The sequence below is a fragment of the Neovison vison genome, chromosome 7, assembly GCF_020171115.1.
Source record: "Neovison vison isolate M4711 chromosome 7, ASM_NN_V1, whole genome shotgun sequence".
Classification (NCBI taxonomy): domain Eukaryota; kingdom Metazoa; phylum Chordata; class Mammalia; order Carnivora; family Mustelidae; genus Neogale; species Neogale vison.
This window is the reverse complement of record NC_058097.1, coordinates 203,526,650-203,545,653: the sequence shown is the minus strand read 5'-3', so window position 1 is coordinate 203,545,653 and position 19,004 is coordinate 203,526,650. Positions and strand designations below refer to the sequence as shown.

General features: G+C 48.0%; 1 protein-coding gene and 1 pseudogene across 1 annotated transcript; both read right to left on the bottom strand.

Annotated features, from left to right (window-relative positions):
• Positions 1-1,810: 1,810 nt before the first annotated feature.
• Positions 1,811-6,589, bottom strand: LOC122913712 (CLK4-associating serine/arginine rich protein-like; the record flags this gene model as incomplete). The annotated part of the gene is made up of 3 exons (XM_044260353.1): positions 1,811-1,946; positions 5,880-6,191; positions 6,342-6,589. Coding segments are annotated over 3 exons (696 nt in total), but the record flags the coding sequence as incomplete, so codon positions are not given.
• Positions 6,590-18,082: 11,493 nt separating this feature from the next.
• LOC122913711 lies at positions 18,083-19,004 on the bottom strand (annotated as a pseudogene).

Below are 19,004 nucleotides of genomic sequence, written 5' to 3'. Positions count from 1 at the left end.
ATGACTCTCACGTGGATTGTGAGTGGGAAAGCGAAGCACCTCGCTGTACTTCCCTCTATTTTCCTGCGACTCTAAAACTGTTCTAAAAAGTCTATTAAAACTAGGGTCGCCTGGGGGGCTCAGTCAGTTAAGCCTCTGCTTCCAGCTCAGGTCATGATCTCGGGGTCCTGGGTTCAAGCCCCACCTCGGGCTCTCTGCTCAGCGGGGAATGTGCTTCTGCCTCTCCTCCCCACTCATACTCTCTCTCACTTGCTTCGCTCGCTCAAGCAAATAAATAAATAAATAGTTTTAAAAATAATATATGGACTGATAAATCCAGGGTGAGAGGATCATTTGCCCCTTGGCTAGGCCTGTGTGGCTGTTAATGCAACATAAAATCACATGTAGCACGTGGCAGCCGCACCGCACAGAGCCCCACCTTGAGTGTGCACAGAGCTCAAACACCCCAGGCATTTCTTCTACTAGCCAGGTGTCCCCCTCTGTGATCTTGCGATGGTTTGGGATGAGAGAGCAGGGTTGGTTGCATACAGTCCTGTCACATCTTTTCCTACAATTCTATTTTCAACAAGTGGATTTACACAGGAACGTTGGAATGCAGTAGTTGGGAGGATTTAGAGCAATGGGTGATTTTTGTTTCCAGAATGATTCCGTGTGTGGTTGCTGCGATGTTACGGTGCAAGAGTCAAGAGCAGCAACCACAGTGGAAGCAGACCCTGAGATGCAGACTTGGTGGCGTGCCCGCACGGTGCCCCGACCCGTGGGCAATGCTGGCGAAGGCCGTGCCCAGGCCTGAACGTGAGGGTGCAGAGCGGTGACGGTAATGAGAGAAGCCCCAGGACCGTGCAGGAGTGAGCAAGAGTCCCGGGAGTGTCCGTCTGCAAACCGAGAAGGGGCCAGATACTGCCTGTTGTGTTACCGGGAGTCTGGGAAGCTAGAGTGAGCAAGGGTAGCCAGTCAAATAGGGTCAGGCCAAGGGGGTGCCCCTGGCATCACAGTTGTAATACCGGGCTCAAGCACAAGGGTTAGGGTCAGGGTTAGGGCGTCTGTTGTCTCCTGGACTGGGTGGCAGAGGACCAAACTGCACAAAGTGCCCACAGTCAGAAGGCTGGCTTGCCAGGACTTCCCGGGCACACGATAGAGCCTGCGCTGGCAAACCTCTTTTGTGACGAGCCAGGTGGGACATGCCACAGGCTTCACAAGTCAGCAGGCCACTGAGGTGAGAACCAGCCACAGACTATGTAAATGAACAGGCAAGGCTGTTCTCCAGTAAACTTCACAGATGAAAATGGAAGGCTGTATTGCCAGCCCCTGCTGTAAGGGAAGGGGCCCAGGGGTCCAGGGAGAGGAGGACATTTCTCGGGGTTGATTAGGGATGACTTGTCTGCTCCTCTCTCCCACAAAACACTGCCTGGTGAGGTCAGGAGGCCGAGTCCCTGTTGAGGGATGAAGAAATGTGTTGGTGAGGAGAGTCTCGGCATCCTTGCAAAGTTCTTTGTGGCTGTCCTCTTCTGGCCAGGATATTTACCATGGGGGTCGCCACAGGCATCCCAGGCCCCCTCACGCCCTCGCGACTCCAGCTGACCCTTGGCTGTCAGAGGCAAGTGCTCCACTCACCCCAGGAACCTGCAGGCATGGACCGATGAGACCGAGTGTGCTTGGACCACAGGCATTTATAGCAGAAGCAGCTGATCAGGGCTGGATGGCCCACTGAGCTGCTACTTGATCTATATCAGCAGGGAAACTCTAGGTCCAGTGGCAAAAACACCACCCAAAGCACCATGATGGAGATTTTCAACCTCTGGCCGCGTTCCTAAACCTGAGTCACATCACAGGTCTGGAGCCCAATGATCAGCAGCAAGGCCAGATCTCCCTGCAGGAGGGCCCTGCAGACAGCGACATGCATGGCTGTTCTCCTCGGCCCCTCTGGAGGGGTCCACGGCCTGGCCCTAGAGAAAGGGCAAGAGGGTCACCAGATACCAGCCTTAAATCAGTGCTGGTCCTCGGGGCCCCAAATACTATGGTGGTGCACTACTCAGAGTAAAGGCCCACGGAAGTCAGCAGGAGCATGTGTCGTGGCCTTGGGAAGCCTAAGAGTGGGTCTCGTGGGTCTGCGGACCCATCCTGAGTCTGCGTGCCCACGGGGAATAGATAACAGGAAAACACTACTGATGGAATCTCCATACTGGTTTCCAGAACAAGAGTGTGGCAGCAAGATGAAAGCCAGCAGAACTACCCCAGTACGTGCATGCACACACACACATACATGCACACACGCACACACACACACATGCACACGCACATGCACATGTGCACAAACACTAAACCAAAGTCAGCATGGCTTCCCCAGGGGAATCCAGAGCTCAGAGCCTCCAGTACAGATCTGGAAGATGCAGGACCAATGATCCCAGCCCGCCCTCATGAGCCTCTCCTGTCTGACCCGTACAAAATCCAGATGGTTCTCAGACAAAGGCCGTGGGTTATTTGAACAAGTGCGTGGTGATGTCACTCACAGCTGCTTTTCTGGGCAGTACCGACCAGGCAGAGGTCTTCTCCTCCAGTCCCCACAGCAGAGATCATCAGGGCAGTAACATACTCCTGCTGTTTCCCTCAACACGAGACCACGCCTCCACCCTGATGTTCTCCATGACTGCTTCGATGGTCCACATGTCCAGGAACATGGCACTGCACTGCTCCACGATGGAACCATGTCAGCTGACTCAGCAGAAACACTTCACCCCCCAGGAGAAGCCCCACAGCCCCACAGTGGGACACAGGCATACTCGAGGACAGGCGCAGACCCTGTAACACGGGTGTGGCTCCTATGGATCCCACAGTCGGGGAAGCCTCAAAACATTCCTTCTGAAGTGGGGCAAGGTTGCCACACCTTCTAAAACATACCATCTGCTGAGCCTTGTAGGATTTTCACATATCCTACACTTGGGCATGTCAAGTTCAACCATTAAGTAAACAACTTCCAGGTGTGAGCAGGCTCCCGCCGACAGATTTTGCAGGAGAGCCAGGCTGTAACCCAACTGGCCGTTAGAGCCACGTGAGCACGTGCACCCACTGGCGCATGAAGGGTCCGTGGCGGGCAAACACTTTCTGGAGCCTGGCAGACCCCACGCAGCCGGTCCCCTATGCCACAAGCAAGCCCAAGTTCTCACCCCCACCTCCAGCCACAGAGTGAAGGCACAGGGCTCAGCAGAAGGGTGGGTGGGGCACTCCATGGTGTGACAGGTCAACCCCCATGGGAGGAAGCCCCGTGTGGCTTCCATCTCTGTGTCAACGGCAGCCCTGCAGAAAGAATCAGGAATGACTGTTCAAAGAGGAAGACATCCCACAGAATGGGCCGCCTTGTCTCCCTGCCTATGGGGAGGTCCTCTGAGGTGGGCCCCCTCCCCAGGGCACGTAGACGAGACATGAGTGACTGCACTCTGTGCCCATTTCTCACCACCGAGCTTCCAGTCGTGCAAACCTTCAGTGGCTTGTGATGGTGCAGCCATCCACCTCTGGTTCAGAGAGAGGCACAGGCCAGGCCCTGGGGTGTCTTCATCCATGGGGGCCATTGGGAAATCTGCTTGAGGCCCCATGTGGAGGGCAGAAGCTAACCTGGAAGTCCTCCCGTGTGAGCCACAGTCCAAAGGGATGGCAGAGGGGGCCCAGGAGATGTCTGCAGTGTGGGTCAGAGGGAGCATGAGGGGAGCCACCAGCCAGCGTGCAGGATAGAAAGCACACCTCGGGATTCATGGGCACACGTTATTGAACAGGGACAGCGCACACTCACCAGGACAAGGGCTCGGATAATTCTTATCTGGTTGGTGAAGAACCTGTACTTCAAGAGCTCAACAGCGCACAGGACGTGAGATGACAGACCATGAGATCTGTCTGTTTTTAAAGAATTCCACGGGATCAACCAAGTCTTAGTGGTGTTGGGCCTGGGGTTATGGGTGATTTGTTTCCTTCTTGAATTCTCTACTTGTATTTAACTAAGACCGCCTTGTTCTTTCAGTACAATATGTAACACAGTCTTGGTTTCAAGTGTGCGGCACAACGGGTCTGTTTGTACCTGTTGTGATGTGATCGTAGCGTGACCAACACCCATCACCACTCACGGCCACAAGGCTGTTTCTCATGGTGGGAGCATTCAAGAAGTCCTCTCAGCAGCGTTCAAATAGGCAGCACAGTCTTGCTGGGGCACCTGGGCGGCTCCATGGGGTGGACATCCCATTCTTGGTTTGGCTCAGGTCATGATCTCAGGATCGTGGGACTGAACCCCATGTCGGGCTCCATACTCAGCTGGGAGTCTGCTGGAGATTCCCCCACTCTCACTCTCTCTCTCTCTTTCTCCAAAACAAACCAAAAAACCAAACACTTGACACAGTTGGCTGTTGACTGTTGACTCCGGCTGCCATGCTGTCTGCCACACACACAGGACTTACCTATTTCACAACTGAAGTTGGTAACTTTTGCCCCTTCACCCATCTTGCCCACTCCCAAGCCCCACCTGGGCAACCACCAGTCTCTTCGTTGTGACTGTGGACTTGGTCTTGGGGTGTTGTTGTTTTTAGGTCCCACATGTATGTGAGATCACACGGTGTTTTTCTCCCACTATCTCATTTCACTGAGCATGATGGTCACAGGGTCCATCCCTGATGCTGAAAATGGCATGATATCCTTCTTTTCATGGCTGAGTAATATTCCATTGTTGATGTACACCACATCCTCTCTACCCGTTCATCTTCAGCAGACACAGGCTGCTTCCATATCTTCGCTGTTGTCAATAGTGCTACAATGGACATGGGGGTGCAGGGATCTTTTCAAGTTAGTGTTTTCATTTCATTTGGATAAAGACCCAGAAGTGGAATTACTGGATCATATGGTAATTCTATTCTTAATTTTTTGAGGAACCTCCATACTCTTTTCCACAGAGGCTGCACCAACTTCCATTGCCACCAATAGGACATGAGGGTTCCCTTTCTCTGCATCCTTACCAACACCTGCTGTTTCTTGTCTTTTTGATTCTAGGTATTCTGATAGGTGTGGGGTGATACCTGACTGTGGTTTTGATTTGTTATTTCCCTCATGGTCAGCGATGTTGAACATCTTTTCATGTGTCTCTTGATAATTGTAGGTCTTCTTTGGAAAATTGCACATTTCTTAATCAGATTGTTCTTTACTGAGTTGTATAAGTTCTTTATATATTTCAATATTAATCCCTTATCAGATAAGCAATTTGCAAATATTTTCTCCCATTCAGTAGGTTTCATTTTCATTTTGTGGATGGTTTCCTTGGCTGTATAAAAGCTTTTCAGTTTGATGTAATCCCACTTGTTTATTTTTGCTTCCGTTGCCTTTGCAAAGACCTCATTTTTATTTATTTACTTATTTTTTTAAATAATGTCTACACCCAACATGGGGTTCCAACTCACGATCCCAAGATCAAGAGTTACTCTACTAACTGAGCCAGGCATGTGTCTCTGCAAAGATCTCATTTTAAAAAGTGAAATATTAAAATTAAATATGGGAACAGTTTGGGTACCAAAAACTACAGCAAAGGTGAGAAAGAGCCCGGGATCCATCAGTTACATGTTGCTACAAGATAACTAGAAACATCATAAATCCTGGAATTGTTTCTTTTTACAGGAAATAAACAAGATGAGGTCGAAGACAAATTTAGACACTTAGGAAGGCATCTGTTGGATGAAAGCCAACAGAGGGCCATGGATTCCTGAAGTACAAAAAAAGACATCACTCCAGAAAAATAGCACAAGCAGAAACCAGGAAGTGGCCATGTGCCCAGCATCTCAGCTGACCCTGAGCAGGTGTATAAAGGGCTCCCAGCCCAGAAGGCTCCACACCTGAACACCTGCCCTCTGCACCTGCTCCTTTGACCTGATCCACCCTCAACCCACAAGAACCATGAGCTGCTGTGGCTGTTCTGGGGGCTGTGGCTCCGGCTGTGGGGGCTGTGGCTCCAGCTGTGGGGGCTGTGGCTCCGGCTGTGGGGGCTGTGGCTCCAGCTGCTGTGTGCCCGTCTGCTGCTGCAAGCCCGTGTGCTGCTGTGTGCCAGCCTGTTCCTGCTCCAGCTGTGGCTCCTGTGGGGGCTGCAAGGGGGGCTGTGGCTCCTGTGGGGGCTCCAAGGGGGGCTGTGGCTCCTGTGGGGGCTGCAAGGGGGGCTGTGGCTCCTGTGGGGGCTGCAAGGGGGGCTGTGGCTCCTGTGGGGGCTCCAAAGGGGGCTGTGGCTCCTGTGGGGGCTGCAAGGGGGGCTGTGGCTCCTGTGGGGGCTGCAAGGGGGGCTGTGGCTCCTGTGGGGGCTGCAAGGGTGGCTGTGGCTCCTGTGGCTGCTCCCAGTCCAGCTGCTGTAAGCCCTGCTGCTGCTCTTCAGGCTGTGGGTCATCCTGCTGTCAATCCAGCTGCTGTGTCCCCTGCTGCTCCCAGTCCAGCTGCTGCAAGCCTTGCTGCTCCCAGTCCAGCTGCTGCAAACCCTGCTGCTCCCAGTCCAGCTGCTGTGTCCCCTGCTGCTCCCAGTCCAGCTGCTGCAAGCCTTGCTGCTCCCAGTCCAGCTGCTGTGTCCCCTGCTGCTCCCAGTCCAGCTGCTGCAAGCCTTGCTGCTCCCAGTCCAGCTGCTGCAAACCCTGCTGCTCCCAGTCCAGCTGCTGCGTCCCCATTTGCTGCCAGTGCAAGATCTGAGGCTATGTCCATGGACCTCAAGTGGCCCCCACAGATCTGGGATCTCTAGGAAATGATCAGTTCTCCATACCAAAGCCACTAATTGCAGATCTAAATCCATCTTTTCCAGAATTGGCAGTCCAAATCTCCAGTCCCAGTGGGGTTGCTCTCCAGATAATGAAAGAGAAGTGCATCTAGTCTTACCTTTTGTCCTACTCTAGATCCCCTGCCTCATTTGCCTTGGAGAAAAGTACTTTCCTCCCCCCTCAACAATTGCAGTCCCCTCAAGAGAGATCCGCAGAGTCATTACCCTCTGCCCCACACGTGGGACTTGGGTGAGCCTGGAAATACCACCAGGTCAGTGGCTGGAGTCCAGGCTTGGGAGGTACGCCCTGTTCTCCCCTGCCCCACACGTCACTGGGCTTAGCTATGCACCTCCTTCTGACTCCCCTGTGCTTCTTTCACCTAGGAAGGTCCAGAGTGGACCTTGTGACCTCACTAAATAAACACATTTCTAGCTCAAGCACTCTCTGTCTCCATGATGCCTCTTTAATAAATATTCCAGTGACAAATTAACAAACACCTGCGCATCACCTATGAGAGTAGAAACAGGGGCAATTATTTTTTCTGAAGACGACTTGGCAATATTTACACCAATTTCACTATTGTCAGTATTATTTTACTTGCTTTGGGGAAATTATTCAATGTAATTATCAAAGAGAATGAAATGCAAAATATAACAACTGAAAAGAAAAAGAAAAATGATCATTATTTACAGATGGTTCCATTGTATAACTGGAAAAAAGTAAAAACAAGTCAAATGAATAATACTCAAAATGGAAGTATTTGGATAGAGGGCCAGGCGTGTAATTAACATGTGAAATTAATATCTTTCTATTCGCATATAACAGACAGAAATATGATAAAAGGAAGCCCACCCACTAAATAGGAGGCTTGTAAGAAACACTTTTAAAAGAAAAGCTGCACTTCTGGTGCTAAAAACCGAAACTGTCCAGATGGCCACTAATAGCAGGAAAGAATGTTTATTTGTGACATAGTCACTCAGTGAGCCACTTTGTGGCAATGAGAACCCTACGGACACAGTGTTGAGTAAAGGAAGCCAGACAGGGGCACCTGGGGGCTCAAATGGTTAAATGTCTGCCGTCGGCTCAGTTCATGATCCCAGGGTCCTGGGGTTGAGCTCCGGATCGAGCTCCCTGCTCTGCGGGGAGTCTGCTTCTCCCTCTCCCCCACCACTCACACTCACTCACTCTCTCCCTCATATATAAAATGTTAAAAACAAGAAGAAGCCAGACAAAGGGATATATATCGTATGACTACTTCTATATGAAGCACACATGCGACAATAACAACAAAAAACGCTTATCTATTTCACCAAAGGTCAGGATAGGGGTCCCTTTAGTGGGAAAGTGGCTGGGAGGGGGACACAGAGAGTTTCTATGGTCTGGTGATGATCTATTTCTAAATCTGAGTACTGGTTACATGTGTATCCCATTGGTGGAAATTCAGCATGCTGCCTTACATTCATTTTTCTCCATGAATTTGTATTTCAGTAAAATTTTTCATGAAAGTCTTTAAAAATCTATGTGAAGAAAGCTGGAATATACTGAGACACAAACAAAAGAATAGATAATTCTTATTTTAATAGGAAGTTTTAATATTTTAATCAAGTCAATTCTCCCTAAATTAATCTAGACATTTTATCTGAATAAATATACCAAGAAGGTATTTTAAGTAGCTTTGCTGGTTGTAACATTTATACAGAAAACAATAGCCATGAAAATGCTAAAAAGGAAGTGGGCCAGATATCAAAACTTACTACAAAGTATGATAATTCAAACAACCTAACATAAACACATGAAAATCCAGTAGATAAATATAAAAGAAAAGAGATACCAGAAACAGAACCAACCATGCATGAAATACCTACATGAAAAAGATAGCATTTTAAATTCATAAGAAAAAATATTGTTCCATATATGGTGTTAAAACAATTATGTAGGATAAAAAAAAAATTATGTAGGATCTAAGAAAATTAAAATTGGGTGCTTACCTCACCTCTTAATCCAAAAATAAATTCCATACAGAGTATGGGATAAAGACATAAACAGAAATAGAAATAAAAATAAAAATAATTAAAAGTAAATAGGAATTTTTAAGTAACATTATAATAGAATAGTTCTTTCTAAGCATGACACAAAATTCAGCTGTCCACTAAAGAAATGAGTGATAAAATTTGGTATAAAAGAAAAATAAATGAAATACCTGCATGGCAAAAGGAAAAATTTCTAACAATGTCAACAGATAATTAACAAAGAACAATCTGATGTCTGAGGTGCTGGCATCTGTCTTGTCTGACACACAGAACTGACTAGAATGGTGGCTTTGTTTAGAAGCCACTCAAATAAAAAAAAAAAAGCCACTGCAAGCATACCCGATCACGTGACACATTAAAGCCACAGTTCCAGAGCAGATGCCAGGGGGTTCCAAAGATTATAGGCTTCTGAGAAACAGGGACAAAATGTTTAGAGATTTTGGGATGACTGAGAGCACACACACACAAACCCCAAGAAGACACACATCCTCAGAAAAGGTTTGAGAGGTTCCAGAACCTCTAGCTAGGCTAATCAGTGAATGTACCCACTGTACAAAGCCAGTCAGTAAGACTGGGAAGGGTCGTTGGTTTTTTAAATAACCAAGTCTCAATGACAACAATAAAAATGCAAATCATACAAAGAAACAGGGAAACATGGGACAACCAAATGAATAAAATAAAACTCTAGAAACCAACCAACCCTAAAGAAATAAAGATCTATGAGCTGTCTGACAAAGAGTTTAAAATAAATGTCATAAAGAGGCTCAATGAGCTAAAAGAGAGCACAGAATGACAACTGAATGAAATCAGGAAAATAATGCAAGCACAAAATGAGAATATCAACAAAGAGAAAAAATATTTTTCAAAAAAATAAAACAGAAATACTAGAGCTGAAAAATACAATAATGGGACTGAAAACATTTACTAGAGGGATTAAATTGAAAACTTGTGAGTTTGAAGACAGGTTGTTGAAATCAAATCAGAAAAGCATGAAGAAAAAAGAATGAAGAAAAGTGAAGAGAGCCTAAGGGATGTGTGGGTCATCGTAAAGGAGATCGATATATGCATTGTGGGAGTCCCAACAGAAGCTGCAGAAGAGAAAGAGGCAGAGAGTTTATTTGAAGAAATAATGGACAAAAACTTCTAATCTGAGGAAATAAATGGACGTATAAATTCAAGAAGCTCAAAGAACTCCAGTCATATTAAATCCAAAAAGATCCACATTGAGATACATTACAAACTGTCATTTGCAATTTTCCCCTTAGAACATATTTCTTGAAGGTTATTTGCTAGGCAAATGGGTATATACATTAAGTGCAGATAAATATATATTTTGAATTACTGATTTGTTTTTGATAAGCAGTAACCCCACATAGTAAATATAACACACTCTATTGCAGCTGTGCAACTTATCACAAATTAAATGTCTTAAAATGACACCAATTTATTATCTTACAGTTCTGGGGATTGGAAGACTCACCAGGTCTAAATAAAGGAGTCAGCAAGTCTGAGTTTCCCCTGGAGGCTCAAGGGAAGAATCCATTTCCTTGCATTTTCTAGTTCCTAGGAATTGCCTGTGTTCCTTGGCTCATCCCCAACCCCTTTCCATCTTCAAAGCACATCACTCCAGTCTCCAGTTTTGTGGTTATGTCTCCTTCTCTGGCTCTCAAAGGACCTTCATATAAAGATTCCCTCTCACAAAGACCTTGGTGATTCCACTGGGTACGCCAGGATTATCTAGCATAATCTCCCATCTCAAGACTGTTAATCACATCTGCACAGTCTCCTTTACCATGTGAGGTAACATATTCATAAGTCCCAGAGATTAGGACATCCTTGGGGGACTGGAATCCAAACCACCCAGGACATAGGATTTGCCCTGGGAATGGTTTAGGAGTGAAGGGAAAGGAACAGAAGAATAAGCACTGCTAAAGATAAGTTTATAATATATAAAAATTAAAAAATAAACTTTCATGAGCTATCATGAGCTATCAATATTTTCATGAGCTATCAGTATTTACAATAAACAGAAGGATCAAGAACCTAAACTTATAAATTAGAAGAAAAACAATATGAAAAAAATGCTATAAACACATATATCTAAAACTATTAAAAATGTAAATAACTGCATTTGTATAGAAAGAATAAACTTTATAAATAGATTTATAGGAGTGTTCATAGAGAATTAACAATATGAAATACAATGTCACTAAAATTAAAAATCCAAAATTCCAGTTAAACAGAAAAGTACATACAGATACAGGAGGGTAATAGCAAAGGAAATTAATTGGAATGCAGTATGGAAAAATATTTAAATATGAAAAGACCCTTAAGACACATGAAGACTAGAATGAAAATGTTCAATATATATATCTTATGTGAATTTTGGAGGAAGAGTGCAGAGACAGTAGATAAAATTCAATATTTGGACACAATAATCCAAAATTAATAAAAGGATGAATTTCATATTGGATAATTACAAATCTAAAGCATGACAAATAAAAATATAAGTAAATCCAAACCTAGTCCCATCATAGCAAAACCTCAGAATACAACATTAAGTAAAAAAATATCAGAGAAAAAAATTAACTTATAATTCAACTGACAACACACTTCTCAATGAAAGGGCAAGGAAGTAAAAATTGTGGGGAGGGTTCAAATACTAAACAGAAATTTTTCAACCTAGAATTCTATATCCAGCTAAATTATCGGCCAATAATTAAGTATAAAATAAAGATACTTCCAGCAAAATTCAGACTGATGGAACTTACCCACCAGCAGACCTTTGCAGTAGTAACTTATTATGAATGTAATTCAGGAAGAAGGAAACTAAGCCGAGAGGCAAGGAACAAGTTACTAAAGGAAACCATCATGTGAGAAGATATAAATCATGTTGGCTAACAAAAACAAACAGAACCTCTTACACTGTTGGTGGGAATGCAAGCTGGTGCAGCCCCTATAGAAAACAGTGTGGAGGTTCCTCAAAAAGTTGAAAATAGAGCCACCCTGTGACCCAGCAGTCACACTACTCGCTATTTACTCAAAGGATACAAACAGAGTGATTCAAGGGGTCACATGCACCCCAATGTTTATGGCAGCAATGTCCACAATAGTCAAACCATGGGAAGATCCCAGACGTCCCCTGACAGATGAATGGATAAGTAAGATGCGAGATATATATTACTCAGCCATCAAAAGAATGAGATCTTGCCATTTGTGTTGACATGGATGGAACTAGAGGGTATTACGCTAAGTGAAATAAGTCAGTCAGAGAAAGACAAATACTATATGATTTCACTCATGTGTGGCATTTAAGAAACAAAACAAATGAACACAGGGAAAGGGAAGGAAAAATAAGATGAAAATTGAGAGGGAGGCAAACCGTAAGAGAATCTTAACTCTAGGAAATAAACTCAGGGTTGCTGGAGGGGAGGGGGTGGGGGGAAGGGTAGCTGCGGGACAGGCATGAAGGAGGCACTGGACGGAATGAGCGCTGCGCGTTATATGCAACCAATGAGTCACTACATTCTACCTCTGAAACTAGTTTTTAAGAAGTGAAAAATAAAAATCTTGCAAAATCAAAAAAGTGTACAAAAAGACTCTTCAGTTGGTAAGTGAGATCAATAAGCTTTAGACTCTACTTCAGAATTAGAATTGCTTTGCCTTTAGTAATGCTTTAACCTTCATTTATTCTCACTCAGATAAGTTGGTCCATAGTGGAGAAAGATCTGAAGTTGTACAATCTCTGATTTTAGAAACCCGATTTCCTGTCGTTTTTAGAAAACTGGTACCCGTGTACTGAGTCAACCGTGCATATGCCACACAGATTCTTCTGTGTTTGCGTAGAGTAGGGATTGAGTGTCATGATTTCTCCCCCAACTTTGCTCTCAACTGACTACCTTCCATCCTATTTCACGGAGAAAACGGAACCCTCAGAAGAGGACCGCCATAGCTTCGTGACCATCTACTTCCCATAGCTCCCGTGCCGGTCACCTGGCCCACCTCCTGGGATAGCTCATGAACAGTCCCTGCTCCAGCCTAAGGCCAGCCCCAGCCCAATTGTCCCTTCTTGTCCATTCAAGGCGTCTCTCCAAGACTCTTCCCCACGCACCTGCATCACCTAGGGAAGCACTCCGTCATTATCATCCGTAAAATAACGTGACCTGGGGAAGTTCTGGAGGCGGGTGTTGGGGGTAATGGTACATCACGAATGCACTTAATACTTCTGACCACTGGCTTTAAAATGGTGAAGATGGCAAATTCTAAGTTTTGTGTTTCATTGTTTTCACATTTTAAAAATGGTGTTATTTTTCACATCTTAAACTCTTGAATCCACTTCTCTTCAAACTATTGTCCTACTTCCCTACTCAACGTACCAGGACGGCCTTTGAAAGACAGGTTCACCGTCTCTTCTCTCCTCACTCCCACACTTCCTCTCGTGAAACTTTGTCTTAAAAGTCTACTTTATCTAACACTAAACAAAAATATACTCTGGTCTTTTGGGTTAATATCTCCCTTCTGTATATTTTCCTGTTTATTTTCAACATTCCTGTGCCATTACATTTTGTAACTGTTCTCCTAACAGATTTTAAAAACCCTGAAAATTTGTCTTGGAAATGATGAGATCAATTCTTTTTCATTGGGATCATGGATATGCCTGGCTGGAATTCTCTCTTCTCTCTCGCTTTGATGCTTTCCACTCACTACGTTTTTTCCTTGCCCTCCCTTTCTTTAATGTCCTCAATTGTATTAATCTAATTTTTCCTTCTTTCTTTCCACCCGCACTGAAAACTCCAGGATTTTTAAGAAAGTGTGTGATTTATTTCTGTTGATTCGGGCGTGGGTTTCAGTTGTTTGTCAGGAGAAATGTTTCTGGGTGATTAGAGACAAGAGGTCGAGCACCCACAGCATTGCCTTCCCAAACATGGGAGCCTGAGCGGTGAGAAAAGCTACTGCCCAAACCAGTTAGTGTAGAAACAGCTGCTGTCCTTGCTGAACACGTCCACACAGCCCTCACTGGAGCATGACCAGCCATGGACACAGGACAGGACCACCAGCACCGCTTTTTACAATGCCAAGTCTTAGTTATACGTCCCTGCCCTCAAGAATGGCAGGTCAGGAGAGAGAAAATTGACCATTCTGCCTTTTATCCTGGAAGACAGCTTGGCCTCTGGATTTCCCCAATACAAGAGATGGTTCCAAAACATGCCAAATGGTGTTAAAATATTCTTTTAGCCATTGCCTGTAAATATTAAAAGCAATTCATGGTCAAAGGACAAATTCAGGAGGCAGACACGACATTCTCAAACATGAATGCACCTACCAACACAGACTCAAAATACAGAAAACAAAAATGGGAGGATTATAAGGAGAAATGGATACACCGACAAACATCTCTTGGTAATTAGGAGAGAAATAAAATGTTATTAGTACAATTCGAGAAAATTCAAATCGTCCAACTAAAAGGATGTATCCCCGGAGTATATATTGAGCACAGCACCCAACAGTGAGATAACACACATTCTGTTCTCAGAGACGAGGTGCATTAGTCAAAATTAACCATATTACTGAACTGGACCCATTTTTGCACAAGCCCTTAAAAAGATGTCAAAATGCGAAAACCAATGGGATGGATTTGCCCAAAAGACCTTATAAGCGTCCCACCCCAACAAATAAGCATGTGTACAAAACAAAGCAACATGACAGTCAACCAGATAGAAAGCACTTCTCCACTGTCACAGCTCTGAGCAGGGGGCAAGTACCGGGCCTTGCGGCTGCAACAGAAAGCCTTGTAAGCTGTGTGAAGTATCTCCACCAACTGGAAACCATTACCTGCGATTTTCTTCAACAAAGTGAAACCACATGAAAACCGGGCCGGCTGTTGGATAGCACGTGCTGTTGGTCAGAGAAGTTTGCACCGGTACGGGTCTGGGACTGCCGGCTGCCCTCAGAAACACGAGTACACTTGCCGACACCGTGTCCGTGCAGCTCACGGCCCCAGTCACCCCCAAACACAGCTGCCTCTGGACTCCCTGAAGGCACCCCCTTCCCATCCTGCTGAGGTCGTCCGTCCGTAACTGGCAGATACTGACCTCACATGCGACTGGCATTTTTTTTTTTAAAAGAATCTAAAGGGAATGAAATGATCTGCCAGGGGCGCCTGGGTGGCTCAGTGGGTTAAAGCCTTTGCCTTCGGCTCAGGTCATGATCTCAGGGTCCTGGGATCGAGTCCCGCATCGGGCTCTCTGCTCGGCAAAGAGCCTGCTTCCCCCACCTTCTCTTTGCCTGCCTCTCTGCCTACTTGTGATCTGTCTGTCAGATAAATAAAATCTTAAAAAAAAAAAAGGAAAGAAAGAAATGATCTTCCCAATTTAAGGCAGTTCCAGCCTTGCAACATGGGGTCAATGGTTTAAGAATTCTGAAGTGTATTTTCAAGAATTCACAAGAGAAGTCTGAACACAAACAACATGCAAACGTTGCTTGAGTACAAAAGTGTCTCCTGCACTGCAGTTTGGAAATACGTTGTCGGACATTCCAATTAACAAGTGAGAACGCACTGGATCCTGGATAGAACATAAGCAAAGCAAACCTTCTACCGTCTTTACGTGTATTTGTTTAGGAACTGAAGGAGACTTCACGAAATCAACAGAATGGGAAGTAAGCGTGATAACGTAAGGTGTACATTACTCTGACCGGAGACACAGGCGACAGCAAAATTCTCACGTCACACCATGAGCAGAATCCGGTAACAGGAGGTACGTTTCAAACAGAAGTACTCAAGGCTCGTGAATTATTTGATCACCCAATTAAGATACAGTGGCGAAGCAGAAGTATTTTAGAAAAGATGTCAGCCTCCTGCTGATTTCACGTGAAAATGCTGAGCAGCCAGAGACGCCGCTGAGCGCGCCACAGGCCACCACGAGCGGGATGTCATGGCAGCTGCGGATGGAAGGAGCGGATCGTAGGAGGACGTGAAATCACACGCAACACCGTGCGAAAATAGAAATGCCGGTGCCCGGAGGGTGGCCGCACGTGCGCAAACACCTCTGATACCTAGTAGTTGCCGCGACAATACCACGAGGGCAAAGGAAACTTCGAGGCCCAACAATCAAGAAAGAAGCCGGGAGCATCAGAGCGACGAGAAACCCCTGAGATGTCTTTGTGTCTCTCTGGAAAACAATATCAGGAGACTGTTGCCATAGGAAGGGCGACCAGCAAGTACCTGGCCAAAACGCAGAGTGGAAGGAAGGAGCCTGGGGTCCGGAGGGGCATTCAGGCCATCAGCTCAATGAAATTACGTTACTTTCCTAGACTGGACTGTGTGGTCTTTGCCAACTTCTTTAAATGTCTGGTCTGTTACGACGTCCATTATTATTATTGTTATTTAACTATAATAAATACACACCCTTCCTCCGAAATCAGAGGAAGCACACAGGTCTTCTTAAAATCAAGAGTTTAGGCTTCAGATGAGGCCGGCGCTCCATCAGCCAGAACATTCTGCGGGACGTGTCCCCTACGGCCAGTCTGGGAAAGCTCGGGAGGACGACAGGGCACCGCGTCCCGGGGACCCCTGGATGTGCACCTTCCCCCTAAAGCCTTTGGACAAGGAATCCCCAAATCCCCCAGGATAAACACTGTTATTTAAAAATCCAATTAAACAAATAAAAGTCTGGTAAGTAAAATCCTAACACTCTAGATCGTGTGCTGTCCGGAAACCATACCAAGCCCGGATACCTCAGAACAACGTTATGAAACGTTCAAGGAACGGCCCCCTCTGCCCATGAACGGCTCACGGGACGGAAGAACACGGCACGCTCTCCGGGTCTCTGCTGGGGCGCTTGGTGACTGGGCGGGGTCCGGCCAGAGGCAGATGCCTGACAGAGGCTCTTGCGTGTAAACCCAAGACCCCACGCGAGTCTGGGGGCTCGGGGGACCTGGTGCACCGACTCAAAGTTTTATTCCATTTCCTTTCTTCCCCGCTTTTCCATATGTCGGAGGTAGGAGGCTTCCCCCACGGCCTCCCCAGTTGGGCCCATGATAAGCTTAGCAGAGCAGAAGGAGGGAGACCCGCCTTCCGCACAGAACGGAGACCTCATTGTGAGGTTCACCCAGAGAGACCCCCCCACCGCCCCCACCTGCCCCGCTCCCACCCACACGGTCTCCGCTCCCCACCTATGGAGCCTAAAGCGGGTGCCGCCAGCCCACACACACCCCGAGCCCTTTCCCTGCCTCGTGGCCTTGGCACGGCTCCTCCCCACATGGAACGCCTTCCCGAATGCTGTTTACCGGCCTCACCTCTCCAAGGGATTTTCTGTGGAGGGGAGCCTGGGGGCTCAGTCCGTTGAGCATCTGACTCCCGGTTTTGCCTCGGGTCGTGATCTCAGGGTCGTGAGGTAGAGCCCGTGGCAGGCTCTGTGCTGAGCGTAGAGCCTGCTTGGGGTTCTCTCTCTCCCTCTCCCTCTGACCCTCCACCCCTGCACTCTCTCTCTGCCCCCCCAAAAGAATATTCTCTTGGCCAAATCCCCAAACACACACACAGGAGTCCCCTCCCAGAAGCAGCCCCATCCACCGGGTGCACGAGGAACAAGAAGAAAGCCTTCGCCTCCCCGCCACCGACCCAGTGTGGCGACCGCAGGGGGCTGACAGCTTCAGTGCGGGCACGTGGCAGCTCGCCATGTCCAGGACTGGTCTCTGTTAGCCCGCTGCTAAGCATTCACCCTTCTCAGCTGGGCCAGCCTGGGCCACAGACCCCGCCTGCCAGTCTGAGGTCCCTGGGTGCCACCCAGCAACGGATCCTGGCCCGTGGCCATGCGGTCTCCCGCTGAATGCGGGAGAACTGGCCCCCTGCACTGCCCAGGCGCACAGGCAGCCTGCCCATCTCCTCTCCACAAGCCCCGGGGCTTCTCTCTCCAGCTGTCCTCCGCGTCCGCCGCAGTCAGAGCCCAGCTTGCCCCAGCACACCCCAGCTTTGGGGAGAACCCCACGCAGGGCCCCCAGGCCTTATCTGAGGTCCCACCGGGGACAGAGGGAGGGGGAAGGGGCTGCAACCCAGGCCCGACTGGGAAGAGGGTGTCCCTGTGGGACACACTCTCGTGATCCTGGGACATTGCCAAACAATGTCGGAAAAACGTTCAGGCATCTTGAGCAGAAAAACAAACCTCTGCCCAAGACGGGACAGAATGAGCAGAACACCACCACGGCGGGTGAGAGCACGCGGCTTCTGGGAAGGAGGAAACACAAGGAACAAAGGGCCAGGGGAGGCAGTAACAACAGGGAAGTGACCATGTGCCCAGCATCTCAGCTGACCCTGGGCAGGTATATAAAGGGCTCCGGGCCCAGAAGGCTCCACACCTGAGCACTGTCCTCCGCACCTGCTCCTCTGACCTGATCCACCCTCAACCCACCAAAACCATGGGCTGTTGTGGCTGTTCCGGGGGCTGTGGCTCCGGCTGTGGGGGCTGTGGCTCCGGCTGTGGGGGCTGTGGCTCCGGCTGCTGTGTGCCCGTCTGCTGCTGCAAGCCCGTGTGCTGCTGTGTGCCAGCCTGTTCCTGCTCCAGCTGTGGCTCCTGCGGGGGGTGCAAGGGGGGCTGTGGCTCCTGTGGGGGCTCCAAGGGGGGCTGTGGCTCTTGTGGGGGCTGCAAGGGGGGCTGTGGCTCTTGTGGGGGTTGCAAGGGGGGCTGTGGCTCCTGTGGGGGCTGCAAGGGGGGCTGTGGCTCCTGTGGGGGCTGCAAGGGGGGTTGTGGCTCTTGTGGGGGCTCCAAGGGGGGCTGTGGCTCTTGTGGGGGTTGCAAGGGGGGTTGTGGCTCTTGTGGGGGCTGCAAGGGGGGCTGTGGCTCCTGTGGCTGCTCCCAGTCCAGCTGTTGCAAACCCTGTTGCAGCTCTTCAGGCTGTGGGTCATCCTGCTGCCAGTCCAGCTGTTGCAAACCCTGCTGCTCCCAGTCCAGCTGCTGTGTCCCCTGCTGCTCCCAGTCCAGCTGCTGTGTCCCCTGCTGCTCCCAGTCCAGCTGCTGCAAACCCTGCTGCTCCCAGTCCAGCTGCTGCGTCCCTGTCTGCTGTCAGTGCAAGATCTGATGGCACAGCCTGTCCAGGCTTCCGCTAACCTCCTCCAGCGGCAGCGTGCAGTGAGGCCCCCGTCCCACCAGCCCCCGAAGAGCTCTCGCCCTCTCACCCCTCCTTCCTCCGCGTCCCCGTCTCCAGCACCTGACGCTCCCTTCTGCAT